The 15,120-nt window shown below is 39.3% G+C and overlaps 3 protein-coding genes across 3 annotated transcripts in view; 2 read left to right on the top strand and 1 right to left on the bottom strand.

The window, feature by feature from the left end:
• The window catches only part of cryz (crystallin, zeta (quinone reductase)), a 145,599-nt gene that overhangs the window by 91,308 nt on the left and 39,171 nt on the right, over positions 1-15,120 (top strand). The gene's annotated exons all lie outside the window — the stretch shown is intronic.
• On the bottom strand, positions 1,481-13,750 carry LOC306972338 (myosin-7-like; the record flags this gene model as incomplete). Its single annotated transcript, XM_079568923.1, has 37 exons — positions 1,481-1,605; positions 3,893-4,027; positions 4,140-4,235; positions 4,324-4,428; positions 4,557-4,853; positions 5,091-5,294; positions 5,375-5,683; positions 5,767-5,891; positions 5,975-6,140; positions 6,228-6,411; positions 6,638-6,834; positions 6,899-7,017; positions 7,110-7,236; positions 7,314-7,703; positions 7,802-7,892; positions 7,975-8,120; positions 8,373-8,549; positions 8,640-8,882; positions 8,965-9,220; positions 9,412-9,548; positions 9,660-9,783; positions 10,049-10,254; positions 10,331-10,401; positions 10,489-10,798; positions 10,875-11,045; positions 11,126-11,275; positions 11,383-11,501; positions 11,573-11,711; positions 12,020-12,123; positions 12,198-12,296; positions 12,388-12,451; positions 12,515-12,607; positions 12,690-12,795; positions 12,961-12,988; positions 13,069-13,225; positions 13,298-13,441; positions 13,550-13,750. The coding sequence occupies 37 exons, from the start codon at positions 13,748-13,750 to the stop codon at positions 1,585-1,587; spliced, it is 5,811 nt and encodes a 1,936-aa protein (XP_079425049.1). The 3' UTR covers positions 1,481-1,584.
• The window catches only part of fitm1l (fat storage inducing transmembrane protein 1, like), a 19,292-nt gene continuing 17,856 nt past the window's right edge, over positions 13,685-15,120 (top strand). Inside the window, exon 1 of the mRNA XM_079568928.1 lies at positions 13,685-13,705. The gene's annotated coding sequence lies outside the window, so the exon portion shown is untranslated. The remainder of the gene's footprint in view (positions 13,706-15,120) is intronic.

Below are 15,120 nucleotides of genomic sequence, written 5' to 3'. Positions count from 1 at the left end.
ATGAAATCCTTAGATATAATAAAGTAGTGCAGCTGTCGAGGGGGTATGAAGGTCAGGGACTTTGAATTATCACTCAGCACCACTGTGTGGACTGAAGTCTACTGCCTTTGTCACACCCTGCCGTCATGGCATTGTTTCTTTCCCATTGGCCTTGGCGACAAAGATAACTGTGTGAAATTCTTGTCCGGGGTTCTTGCCTCTTTGAGTGGGGCATTATGATGTGGTATAACAGGTGCATGATACTCGAGATACTATAGTCTAGATAAAAGATTTAAAAGAGTGAGTCACATGTCAGAGTTTTGACATGTGTTCAGTTGTGGTTCCCAGCCTGTTTTCCTTGACGCTCCCCCTGCGCATGCTGGAAACAGGCCAGGGCCCCTAGTCCACATGCAAATGCATCAAATTCTAACAAACATTTATTTTAGACAAATAAAAGAAATGGGTGTGTTTGTTTCTGAACTCATGTCGGTATTGAGCTTGACTGGAAATGCATTAGTTAAATTTCATCACTTTAAATCAGTATTTAGCCTACAGTCAATGCTTACATTAGGCTGCAAAACATCACAATTGGTTTAGATTATGGTGAATTATTATCGGGGGCCCTGTGGGATCTTTGAAATGATAGTCTGAACTCAGAGACAGGCGGATTTACACAAAACAACCTGTTTTTTATCTGCTTATCTGCCTATTTTATTGTATGGTAGGTATTATTAGTCCTTAATGCAAAGAAAAACAGTCTCAGTAGTCTGCCCTTATCTTGTGATAGTGGTATTTGGATTGTAACGTGCTTATTTTTTTTTACACAAAAGTCCATTAATAAATGCAAACAGACATTGTTATGTCTTTGATAGCTCTGTGTCTCTTGCAGTATTGTGTGCAATTCAAATGACTGTCAGACACCCAGTACTGCAAGGTAAGCTGGGTAATACCATTAGTTTGCTTTTTTATCCTCCTCTGGTTTACTTAACTTTGTGTGTTCATGTCAAATAAAAAGAGCCAACTCTCTTGGATTGAAAAGCCTTTATTTTATCAGGGCTTGAGATAGCAACTGCAATTACAATGTATTTGTTATTTACATTGCTTTGTTATTATTGTTCATAATTTATTTTAAAACCTCTCACTAATATTCCACAAATTTACAACTTTTACATTTTATCCATGCATGCATTATAAAATAGCAGAAATCACATAATGTGGTATTTGGGTGTCAGGTTTTGACATTAGGCGGCAGCAGTGACGCTCCAGTGCCACAGATGAGTATATTGTCCGGCTTGGAGACAGAGCAGTGTTTATTAATATCTATCATGTGCAGTATGCAACTTGTTCATATGCAAAATGATTTATCAGATGTTAATGATTGTAGATTGTCTTGGGTCAATCTTGAATTGCTCACTGTACTAATACTTATTGGTTTTAAGGGTTACCTCATTGTGCTTTCAACCAGTTTACATATAAGGGTAAAATAGAAAACAAGAGTGCACATGAATTTAAATACTTTGCTTTATTCTACAGAACTACATTGGAGATTGAGGAACCCCAGTCACACCAAACGTGAAGGTGCTTAGAGGAGAGTAGAGGAGAGTTTCACTCTTCATCCAGTCCTTTCTGTAACACACAAAACCAAACAACAGAGACAGAGATCACTACAAGACGGCCATGGACACTCTCACAGAAGAGGTGAAGAAAAACACACAATATTTTCAATCACATTAACTGTAACAGGGGAAAAAGAAGATGTGTTATTATGATCAGTGTTGGGAGAGTACTTTGAAACTTTTAATACATGTGCTTCTTTACTTTGTTCAATCAGAGAATCAAGTATTCTGAATACTTGGTAACCTGGCTAACACCATGCTGCTGTGTGCGCTCGAATTATTTCGAACTGCACAACAGCCTGGGGACCATGGCCGAATCTCCGGTGGATTTGGGAACCAATCACAGAGCGAGGAGGGACGGCAAGACGATGACGCACTATTCGATATATGGAAGCTTGTAGTTTATTTACGGATAATAAAAAAAAAGTTTATTTACGGATCCAACGTGACAGCAGCAGACACAATGGTATTTTTTGATCAAGCTTTAGACCTTGTTCTAAATAATTTAGCTCAAAAGTTTACAGCGGGTACGTCATACGTCATCTCATGCGATGATACGATTGGCCATGGCTACGTGCAGACGCATGAGACTTTTTTTTTTTTTTTCGTATCGCCCAATAAACGAGTATGGACGATCGTAAACCACACCTCTCCTACGAGAAAATGAATTGGTGGTCCCCAGACTAAATATCACTTGTGATTTTAGTCTGGTGTTAGCCAGGCTAAATACTTGGAACACTTTCACGTTGATGTGTAGTATAAATGCAGCGTATGATTTAAACACGTGGGCTACGCTTGTTACAGTGCATTTTATTAACTTATTTACCACTCATTAGGAAAGCAAAAGAGCGCTTCACAAATCCACACCTGAGGATAGAGGATAGCAGCACATCACATGCCGCAGGGTGCACATACGTCATGTGATGTGCTGTTATCCGCTGGATGAAGAAGAAACCGAACGATTGAGTAGTGTGAAGTTTTTCCTTTGGAAAGTAACTTTATTCTAAATATCCTTAAATGTGCATTATGCAACTTTTTTGGTTGGTATTTGTGCGTATTTGACCTTGTAGTGAGCCAGCGGCTGTAGGGATGGTTAGCATGGCACCTTTACTTTTGATCACGGTGGTCTCTGTGACGCTTCAGGATCAATTGTTTTGTAGGTTCTCTGGTGAGTGGATACGTTGGCTGTGAAAACCGACCAAGCAATTGATGGTGGCGCGTCCGAGAGACCGCTGTGTTGGAAAGCAATGGTGCCATGCTGATCACTCATACAGCTGCTGGGTCACTACAAGGTCAAATATGCACAAATACCAACTTTTTTTCCCACATAAAAAGTTGTGTCATACACCTTTAAATTAAAGAGTGATTTTACCAGAATAGAGTTACTCAAAATTTGTGTTCTAAATTCATAAACGTATTTCGTTACTCCCCAGCACTGGTTATGATAAGTTTATGGGTTACAGCATTTGCATTATTATATATTATCTATTTACAATGTTAAATTATTGTGAAATGATCATATTAACCATCAGTGCATTCTCACCTGCTACTCAAAGTATTTTCAAATCTAATCTATCTCCTATGTGTCTGTCATCCAATGAGTTTAGACATTTACTGTACAGTTTAACAGTTTACAGTTTTAATTATCATCAAACTCAAACTTAACCGCCTTAAACTTAATCTCAAGCATCAAGTAATGTACTTCTAATAATTAACAATACCAGCTAACCAAAACTAAAATGTTCTAAATCAGAATAAAATTATTTTGCACCAAACTCAGGACTGATTTCTTCATTGTATTATTATTATTATTATTATTATTATTATTATTATTATTATTATTATTATTATTATTATTATTATTATTATTATTATTATTATTATTATTATTATTATTATTACTATTATTTTTAATATTATCATTAGTAGTAGTTGTTGTATTGGTATTAAAGGGACTCGATGAAATTTTTATACTCGCTACTGCCACCTTAGGTCTTACTCATAACTGCAGTTTCTGTATTAAGCTCGTGCATGACGGTACATCGGCCCGAAGTAACAACTTTTTGAGCAACAGTGCAGGATTTTAGAGGCAGTTGTGGTGAACAGGTCTGGGCTCATTCCACACATTAGGACATTGCTGGAGCAAGAAGGAGTTAGACAATACATAATTTTAACATTTTTATACTCCGTCTAGAAACCTTTAATATTAATTAATCAATTAGTGTATGTACTGTATGTGTTTATTTATAGTTACATAGTTACATGTTATTTGGTCAGGCTGAAAGGTCTCTGCTTACCTTAGACCCCACGTCACGGCTCTTAGCTCGCATCTTATTGACCTGAGACTCTGCGATATCAGCTCGCTCCTCAGCCTCATCCAGCTCATGTTGGATCTTACGAAACTTACTCAGATGTGTGTTAGCTTGCTCTTCCTAAAATGAACAATATTTAGCACATACAACATTATATCAGAAACAATGGCAAACCTATAATAAAGGTACTTTTAGCATATTATATAGCTACAAAATGTGTGCCAAAACTTACTGCCTCTTCGGCAGCTCTCTTATAAGCTTTGACTTTCAGCTGCAGCTTGTCAACCAGGTCTTGTAGACGAGCAACATTTTTGCGGTCTTCTTCTGTCTGTAAAAGGATCAGTTAAAGTGAAATATTGTGTAAGTGCAATGATATTTATTGATCCTAGAGTTAGTAGAAAATAATAAATGATTACCTGATAAGTGAGTTCTTTGATGCGGCGTTCATATTTACGAATGCCTTTCACAGCTTCAACACTTTTCTTCTGCTCAGACTCAATCTCGTTCTCAAGCTCCCTCACCTAAATCAGTAGATGAGTTAAAAGTTTAGTTTTAGAGCATAACACTAAACCTTAAATATAAAACATTTGATCTGTCTTCATAGTAATTATGAAACATAAAACACTTTTGTTGCTGAAGTACTACCTACCCTGGTCTCCAATTTCTGCACTTGTTTCTTGCCTCCCTTCATAGCGATCATTTCAGCCTCATCCAGACGGTGCTGCAGGTCTTTGATGGTCTGCTCCATGTTCTTCTTCATGCGCTCCAGGTGAGAACTGGTGTCCTGCTCTTTCTTCAGCTCCTCTGCCATCATGGCCGCATCAGTGATGGCCTTTTTGGCCTTCTCCTCAGCGTTTCTGCACTCCTGCACTGCTTCCTCCACTTCAGTCTGAAGCTGGGATGCGTCAACTTCAAGTTTCTTCTTTTGATTAATCAAGCCAGTATTCTATGAATCATAAACCACAAATGACAATTTAACACGTGGCAGTGAGTATAACAACTTGAGTTTGGGTGTCTGTGTAAAAAAAGAGATGGTAAGAGCAGGTAGCAAGGCATAAAAAAACAAAGTATCTGCCTTCTCGTCCACCCTGCAGTTGGCAGTTGCAGTCATTATTAGTGATGTTAATGTTTTTATTTCAGCTTATGTTTATATCATAAAAGCACAGAGTACTGAAGGGTTCACCTGTGAGTGCAGTAGCTGGACCCTTTCACTGACATCCAGCAATTCCTGTTCTGCGAGTTTACGGCTGCGCTCAGTCTGGTCCAGGGCAGCTCGTAATTCCTCAAGTTCAGCCTGTAGCAAATTGTTTCGTCTTTCAACAATGGCAATATTCTCTTTGAGGTCATCGTTAGCACGAAGAGAGTCATCAAGCTGAATCTGGCAGTCCTGCACAAATAAACACATTGTTATTAATAAAATAGTAATATTATTTACAGTATGTCTAAACTTTAAAAGAACTGATGTACCTTAAGGTGGGCATGAACCGATTTGAGTTGCTTCTGAGCCTCGGCTGCCTGCCTGTTGGCCTGGCTGAGCTGGATTTCCATTTCATTGAGGTCTCCCTCCATCTTTTTCTTCAGACGAAGAGCTTCATTTCTGCTACGAGACTCAGCCTCAAGAGAGCTTTGGAGGGTGTCAATCGTCCTCTGCAGGTTTCTCTTGGTCTGCTCCATCTCTTCATCCTTCTCTGCTAGTTTACGTTCAATTTCAGCTTTTATTTGGTTGAACTCGAGCTGGGCCCTGAGAATCTTTCCCTCCTCGTGTTCTAGAGATGCCTGAGAGACAACATCATTTTTATTATTGAACAAACATTATATATTTTCGGTCATTATATTCTATCTGTTTTCCATCTTTGTACCTCAGCTTCTTCTAGAGCCGACTGGATCTCGCCCTTTTCCTGTTCCAGTTGTTTTCGCAATTTCTCCAATTCATGAATGCTCTTTCCTGACTCACCCAGTTGCTCAGTCAGGTCAGAAATCTCCTCTTTGAAAGAGCAGCAGGATTTCAATACATTGCATGAAATCCTGTGAATAACAGTCAACAACAGTCATTGTTGTGCCGCTTACCCTGTAAGTTCTTATTCTCTCTCTTCATAGTCTCCAGATGATCCAATGATTCTTCATAGGAGTTCTTCAGTTTGAAGAGCTCAGTGCTCAAAGCCCTCGCCTCCTTCTGAGAGCTCTCAAGCTCTGCTTGTGACTCCTCATACTTCTGTTTCCACTCTGACAAGACCTGTTGGTGGGGGAAAAAATGCAGATTAATGAGTGATATTTATTTTCAACTATAATATTGTATTGTTTCTGACTCGGCCATGCCTACTTTATCAAAGTTTCTTTGTTTCTTGTCCAGAGCAGCTGCAGCAGCATTAGACCTCTCCACATCCACCATGAGATCTTCAATCTCATTCTGGAGTCTGTGTTTGGTCTTCTCCAGGGATGAGCACTTAGCATTCACTGCTTCCACTGCTTCCTCAGCATCCTGCAGACGCTGAGCCAACTTTTTCCTTTGTAAAGAAGAGATTTTAGTGATATTTCATGTCCTATTGCTGTTTTTTGTTCATTAATACATATCATTGTGATAATAACGCTGGCTGCCCAGTCATCTAACAGACAAACTTTTTGTTCGTCTTACATTTTAAAAGGAACATAACACAAACAAAAAGCTGATCTGACAGATGCACTATAATCCATAAATCATGAAATAAATTCACTGAAATTTCAGTGACTTACTTTGCCTCCTCCAGTTCCTCAGTCCTCTGGATGGCATCAGTTTCGTACTTGGTTCTCCACTGTGCCACTTCAGAGTTTGCTTTGGACATACTTCGCTGCAGCTCAGCCTTTGCCTCCTGCTCCTCTTCAAACTGCTCTCTGAGCAGGTCACAGTCATGGCGAGAAGACTGCACCGCATGGGCTAATGCATTCTTGGCCTAAATATTACATAAATGTAAATTCTAAGTTGAAACAACATATTATAAAATGTACTGTTCTCACTTTAGTCTCTTCTTCCAGCTGACGCTTTAAATCCTCAATCTGCTGCGTGTATGAGAGTTTACTTCTGGTCAACTGAGACACTAGGGAATCTTTCTCCTCAAGCTGCCTTGAAAATTCACCTATTTTCCGGAATTAATATACACAAAAAGGTGACATTGTCATTGCATAATTAAACAAGTCACTATTTTCCAAAATAAGTAAAGTATAGTACCATTCTCAGTTTGAAGCTTTGCCTTTTGCATGTTGAAGTCATTGATGTAACGTTGAGCTTCTTCATATTTTGCCTTGTATTCATTCATTTGATCTTCCATACTCCGACAACTTTTTTCCAGATTTGTCTGCAATGTTGTAAATGAAAGTAAACTACATATTCTTTGAATGTGAGAATTAATGATTAATATATTGCGTAACTAACTTTTGTCTTTGCAATATGTTCCATATTGGAGACCACATCATCCAGCTCCAGTCGAAGTTCACTCTTCTCTTTCTCCAGTTTCTGCTTGACTCTCTGGAGGTTATCGATCTGTTCTCCCAGGTCAGCCACACTGTCGGCTTGTTTCTTCCTGAGTGTGGCAGTGGTGGCCTCATGGTGCAGAGTGGCCTCCTCCAGGTCCCTGCGCAGTTTCTGAAACTCAGCCTCCCTTTTCTTGTTCATCTCAATCTGGGCAGATGTTGCTCCACCGGCCTCTTCCAGCCTCTCACTGATCTCCTCCAGTTCTCTGGCCAAGTCTGCTCTCTGCTTCTCCACTTTGGCTCGAGCAGCTCGCTCTGCTTCAAGCTCCTCTTCCAGCTCCTCGATGCGGGCCTAAAGTCAGAGAAATTCTTGTTTTACGACTCAAAAATTGATAGAATATACAATGTAGAATCAATTAATCATTGGCCATGACAACTAAGACATTATACCTGTAGCTCCTTCAGTTTCTTTTGAAGTTGAATAGCAATTGCCTGCTCATCTTCTATTTTACTGTTGAGCTGATTAACTTCAAAGTCTTTCCTAAAAAGAAGCAAATACACTGCAGTGAATTACAGATTTTCTCTCAAGACCACTTAGATACTATTCATAATTAGTTGCTCACTTTTTCAGATGTTCTTCCAGTTGTTGCTTGTCATTCTCCAAGTCCATTAGACTTTCCTGGGTCATTTTTAAGTCTCCCTCCAGCTTCCTTTTTGCTCTTTCAAGATCCATGCGAACTTTTTTCTCCTGCTCTAATGAACCTTCAAGCTGAAATGTAACAGACCAGAAAAAAGCATATTTTATGCACATTTAAAAAACATATTTCTGTGCAGAGTTGGATAACACATGCACTAGATATACTGGTAACTCCTTGCATCTTACTTGAGTCATCAAGTGACAAAATATAAGGGGAGGGAATCCTGTTTTCACAGCAACACAAGTAATCTGAAGCTCTTCACACAAGGTATGATGGCTGAGCGGTTAAAGCTGTTACCTCACAGCAAGAAGGTCAGCACTTACATCATCCACTTGTTGCTCCAGCTTCGCCTTGGCCTTGGTCAGAGTGTTGACTTTGTCTTCTTCACTCTGCAGGTCATCCAGTGTTTGCTGATGAGCTTCCTGTAAGGCTTTCTTCTCTTTTGTCAGTTTGGCGATGATTTCATCTAGTGCAGCCATTTCTTCAACCAGGTTCTTGACCTACAATTTGTGTTATGTACAAAAACTAATTATACCATCACACTTTAACATGAACCAATATTTTTTTTTATCTAGAATAATTATCAGTACCTTATTCTCAGTGGCATGTTTCTCTTTCTCCACTTTGGCCAGAGTGAGCTCTAAGTCATCAATGTCTTTCTTGAGCTCAGAGCACTCATCCTCCAGCTTCCTTTTCTTTGCTGTGAGTTCTGCATTCATCTCCTCTTCATCTTCCAATCTCTCAGACAGTTCTTTGGCTTTAGCCTCCATTTGAATTTTGTGTTTTATCAGCCCCTCACATCTTTCCTCAGCATCAGCAAGATTATCTTGCTCCTAATTTTTTATTGGTTATAGTTAATGAACACTTATACATTGTTTATTCTTGATCGTTTTATGTAAATTCCATTGTACTTACTGCATGAACTTGAAGTTGCAGGTCGTTCTTCTCTTGGACAAGTGAGACCATTTTCTCCTCTAGTTCCTTTCTGCGAGCTTCTGACTTTGCATAAGCCTCTTTCAGCTTCAAAAATTCTTCCTTCATGTTTGCCATTTCCTTTTCAGCTTCTGCTGATCTCAACAGAGGTTTGATCTTGAAGTAGAGCTTCATCCAGGGCCAATTCTTGACCCCCATGAAGGCACGGATATTCCACTGGATCACCAACAAGGCATCTCTGTTCAAGATCAGCATTACTTGTTTAGGAAAACAGAATGCTCTTGGATGTACAGGCTACAATTTATAAGGGTAACGTGTTCAATTTGTACTGTGGTGCTTTGCCTTGGTGTTAATTATTATTATGTTAATTATTTATTATCATTACCCAAGCTCAAATATTTCTAGGCGTACAATACATCAAGTCTTTACCTTCTTTCCACAATCTTTTGGAATTCTACTCTTGCCAACAATCCGCGAGATCTTGCTTGGATTCCCGTTATAATCAGGGACAAACGGTCATCTCTCATCTCCTCTAATTGTCCAAGAAGGCCAGCTTTAAAGAACACCTTTGAAAAACAAAATTATGCTATTTAATCAGATCATCTGTACATTTCTATACAAGTAAAATCAAAATTAGAATTTTGTATGCTTGCTATATTTTATTTTTTTATATGTACCTTGGTGTGACCAAACTTGTATTGGGCATGGTCAATATCAAGAGATCCAAGTAGTTTTTCAGCTCCCTTTTTGCTGTCAATGAACTGACCCTCTGGGATGGCAGCAGGATTTAGGATCCGATATCTATTCAAAAGAGAAATTGTATTTCTATGTCATTGGAACTTTATATAATAGTGGTTCTCAAACGTAGGTACTTTGGCTTCTTCAGATGGTTCTGCATTTAATTTAGTTGTTTTTTCTGATAAAACTCGTTTTACACCCAGTTTAAACATAATTTTGTCCAGTTTAGGTCTATTAGACCTGGTACTAAGAAGGTCAGATATTTTATGATGTGGTACTTTTGTGTTTGAGAACCACTGGTATAGATAGTCTCTGTAAAATGAGTCACCTCTGCTTGAAGTCTCCATAGAGGATCCTGTTGGGAAATCCTTTCCTGCAGATCCTGATGCCTTCCAGCACACCGTTACAGCGCAGCTGGTGCATCACCAGAGGGTTCTCCATGGCCCCAGGATTCTTGGTCTCATTGGGGATGATGCAGCGCACAAAGTGAGGGTGAGTGGATCTCAGGTTGGTCATCAGCTTGTTCAAGTTTTCCTGTTGATTCAACAAAGTTAATTGTTTTTTGTCCTTATTAAATACGTGTTATTGTAAATATTTTAACTGGTCCTACCCTGTGTAAGGCTGACACAGTCTGGAAGGATGACCCTTTCTTTTTTGTTCCTTTCCCTTTAGCATCCTGAGCTACATTTTAAACACATCAAACATCACATAAAAATGTATTTGTCACTATTTGGAAATGCACACAATGTAGCCATTTTTAATACAAACCAGAGTCTGCTCCTGCATAATTTGCAAAGAGTGCTGCCAGCAGTTTAATTGTAGACTTTTGGTAAAGTCCAACGACGGTCTCGTTTAAAGGGTCTTTGTTCTTCACCAGCCAGTTCATGATATTATAATCAACAGTCCCAGCATAATGAACCAGGGCAAAATGAGCCTCTGGTTTCCCTTTAACAATTCTGGGCTTCTGGAAGTTGTTGGATTTTCCCAGATGATTGTCGTAAAGCTTAGCTTTAAATGTGGCATCACTGGCTTTTGGAAACATGCACTCCTCTTCAAGGATGGACATGATGCCCATGGGCTGTATGAGAATAAGTAATAATGTTATATGTTGGTAAACCATATTCAACTTCAGTGCCTCCTTCTAACAGTGTTACCTTTTCAATCAGGTCGATACAGGCCTGTAAGTCCATTCCAAAGTCTATAAAGGTCCACTCAATGCCCTCTTTCTTGTACTCTTCCTGCTCCAGCACAAACATGTGGTGGTTGAAAAACTGTTGCAGTTTTTCATTTGTGAAGTTGATGCAGAGCTGCTCAAAGGTGTTGAACTGTAAAAAATAAATAAATATTATAACAAATGTACACTGTGTAAAACATCTTATAATAGTGACACATAAAATATACGTACATCAAAAATTTCAAACCCAGCAATGTCCAGTACTCCTATGAAGTACTGACGCGGCTGTCTGGTGTCCAAGGATTGGTTAATCCTTACTACCATCCATAGAAACATTTTCTCATACACTGCCTTTGACAGTGCACCAACAGCATAGTACACCTAGAAAACAGTCATGGGTGAACAAACTGTAGATTTATTTTTTGTCAGTTTTTTGTTTTGTTTTACTTAATTATAGTCTAGTTATAGTTTAGATGTTTTTGTTGTACCTGCTGGACATTTTGTCCTTTGGTGACCCACTCGTTGCCTACTTTAACTCTTGGATGACAAAGTCCTTTAAGGAGGTCAGCAGAGTTCAGTCCCATCAGATAGGATACTTTGTCAGCATCTGAAGAATATATTTGATAAATAGTTACTGTGAAAGTACCAACTATTTCATTTTTGTTTCATGAAACTTACCTTCTGTGCCATCAGCTTCTGCTTGTTCCTCCCTCTGTTTCTGCTTGAACTTCATGTTTCCATAGTGCATGATGGCCCCAACCAATTTGTATATGCCATTCTTCTCTTCTTGAGTGAAGCCCAGCACATCAAAGGCATCCTAAAAGAACAGATGGCTATAATTCCTCATTATTTTCAAACCTGTATTGTACTGTGTGTTGACTGACAGATGAGGATAAGACCGAACGTTATAACTGAGCCACAGGGATCATAACGTAACCCTGGGTTGACATTTGACATTCGAATGGTTTTAATCCAGTCTATTTAAATCATTTTCACAGAATGCCTTCAGAACCAACAGCTTGGAGTAAGTTTGTACAATAAATCCCAACTTCATATTAACAACAAAAATCCCAATAAGAAAACCATGAAGCCACTTTTCTTTTTGACTTTCATATCTCCACTCACATCAGTTGCCATCAGCTCATCGGCATCGTTAATGGAAGCAACTGTTGTCTCTCCTTGAGAGATAAATGCGTAGTCATAGGGATTGTTGGTGATAAGCATCATTTCTAAAACACATGGAGACATCAGTTTCATCTGTGAAATGTTCTTTGATATTTGTTTTACATCTTGTTCAATTTACCAAGCAACTCTGGCTTTTTCTGAGAGAGGATCTGATAGAAGATATGGTAATCTCTTTCAGCTTTAAGCTGAAAGGTGACTCTAGACTTTTCCAACAAATCTGTGAAGACAGTTACAGTTGAAGTATGCAGATGGAAACTATTGTAACTATGTATAATTATCACAATGAAAATCATCATTGTTGTTCTTACATGTTTCAATATCAGCTGATGCGAGTTTTCCACTTGCAGCAAAGTGAATTCGGATGAATTTACCCTGAAAAGGAACATTTTAATTCTCAGCAACTCTATATAAAAATGTACACAGAGACAAACATACAAATCTTGAAGAGTTGTCATTTCTAATGGTTTTAGCATTTCCGAAAGCTTCCAGAGCTGGGTTAGCCTGGATGATTTGATCCTCCAGTGTTCCCTGGAGAAACAGTAAAACAATTTTGTTTGTAAAGAAATACACTTTGTTTGTTGATTAGTCCTATGTTCTATTAAGGACTGACCTTTTTCTCTGAACCTGCATCCTTCTTCCCACCTCCAGCTGCAATACTGGCAAAGTACTGGATGACTCTTTTGGTGTTTACAGTCTTCCCTGCACCGGATTCTCCACTGAGGAAATTGATCACATGCTGTTTTATGAAGAATTTGTTATATGTACTATTGTGAGAGTGTTGATTCATTAATAAGAAGACAGACATGCATTATTGCGAACAATACAACAATAAGGTTAACAGAACATCCTGGATGTAGTTCATATTTCAAATAAAAACTCACGTGATAAGTATTGACTGATTTTCTCTGTCTGGAAATCAGAGGAAATATACATTAGATGTACCGTTACACATAGTCATAGTCATCATCAACGAACAGTGCAGAACTTACCAGTTAACATGTACTGGTAGGCATTGTCAGAAATGGAGAAGATGTGAGGAGGAGCTTCACTCCTCTTCTTTCCTCTGTAAGCAGTAACCACTTCTTGGTTGTAGACTGGCAGCCACTTGTAGGGGTTGATAGTCACACAGAACAGCCCAGAGTAGGTCTATCAAAGAGAAAACCAGTCATAGTATATTTGATCTTGTGTAGTATAACACAACACTAGACATTATCTCACATAGATCATCCATGCAGCATAACGCTCTTTGAGGTTAAACAGCACAGCGGGCTCATGGAGGAAAGTGAACATTGCCATGTCTTCAATTTTATCAAACTTTGGCGGGTTCTGGGGGTGCACGTCACAATCCTTTACAGTTACTGTCTATAAAACAAACACAAATATTGCAGAATGTTTAATGTTTGTCTTTTTAATAATGTCTTTGTATGATTAATTTTAAAGACATTCTACACCAGTACAGCTGAGACTTACCTTCCCCTTTGCAGTCTGTGCGGTGACTTTGTCTCCCTCACGGCTGGTAACAGATGCTTTGACATACTCTTCATCTGTGTCTGGAACAAAGCATTCTTTCTTCATGTCAAAGGGACGAGTTTGGGCCTCTAGACGCTCCCTGTCTGACTTCCTCAGGTATGGGGCTGCTGCCCCAAACTCTTTCATGGCAGCATCGCCCATGTTTCACGTTATCTAAAACAATAATATTATGGTTACTGTTTTATTATTATTTTGATTAGCTTAAGTGAAAACATGCTTGTTACATACCTTGCCAATGCCTTCTGAGGAGATTGAAATGGTCCTGTTGAATCAAAGAAAATAGATGAGGGATTTGTATAGTTAAAATCAGCTCAGGTATAGATTCATGCAAATACTCATGGGCTGCTCTCAGACCTTACCTTACGATAGAATGGTGACCTATTGGAGGAGTCACCATGAGTTCTCTTTTTAAATGAAGCCTCTACACCAAATATGGAGGAGATTTAAGGGACTCAGAAGGGTATTGTGTCTGAGATTGGTTGGGGACTTGTAAAGGGGGGGGGGGGGGGGGGGGTAATGAGTGACATAGAGCAATATAGAAATCAGCGGGTCATTCTTATCAGAGATGGGTCTCCAGACGCAGCCGTATTAGGCCCTCCCTGAAGCCTAGTGATTAATCATAGGTATCCTCAAGCACCAGGACAACACAGTCTTTAAATAGACACAGAGAGGAATTCCTTTCTCCTCATCCCTTTACAGAGCTTCTGTTACTTGTACAATTTATTTTGCACTAAACGCAAGTATTCAAACATAAGTTAGCCAAAGCTGCTGCTATAGTTTATGTCTTAATCAATTCAAACTACAAAAGCATTTAGCCACAGTCGGGTGTAAAGTCATATTCAAATGCTCTGCTTTCATGGACAGGGAATCCCATAGAAATACATTAGTGATGTTTACACAGCAATTATATCACAGGCAGTTTCTGGCGAGACATTTAACAAAAGTATGACATGCCTGGGTATCATTTACCCAGCTGGCTTAAGTGACGATGCAGTAAGGCATTGACCACATATTCTGCTCAGTTATCACAGACTGGAGTTTGCGGGAACATAAGCAGAGATACTGACTGTATTGTTCTAAATAAGGAACATTCGTCCATGAGATTAAGCAGGCGACAAGTGCCAGGCAGCACAGACAGAGGACTGCCACAGGTGACATACTTGAGATTTACTCAAAGGCAAAAATGACGACACAATAGAGGGTTATGCCTGCGCTCCCTCAGTGTGAAGCCAAGGTCACTGTGGAGGCCTGCGTCGATTATCGTCTGCGGCTTGTGAACACTGGGAACTCAGTTACAGTCCTGTTGACATGGCATTGTGTCTTTGAGGACAAAGATAACTGTGTAAAATTCCTGCCCAAAGCCCCACACTGATTGAAGGAGACGGCTAAAGAGGCTTTCAGAAGCCAACATCTAGGATCAACTCGACCAGATGACGGCTCCTCACTCTTGCTGCTTCACATAAATACCATAAATATCATGACTGACAGGCATGTCCCTGTCATCAACATTA

The sequence above is a fragment of the Gobius niger genome, assembly GCF_951799975.1.
Source record: "Gobius niger genome assembly, chromosome: 13".
NCBI classification, from domain to species: Eukaryota; Metazoa; Chordata; class Actinopteri; order Gobiiformes; family Gobiidae; genus Gobius; species Gobius niger.
The sequence above is the reverse complement of the archived record's forward strand: the minus strand, read 5'-3'. Positions and strand labels throughout refer to the sequence as shown.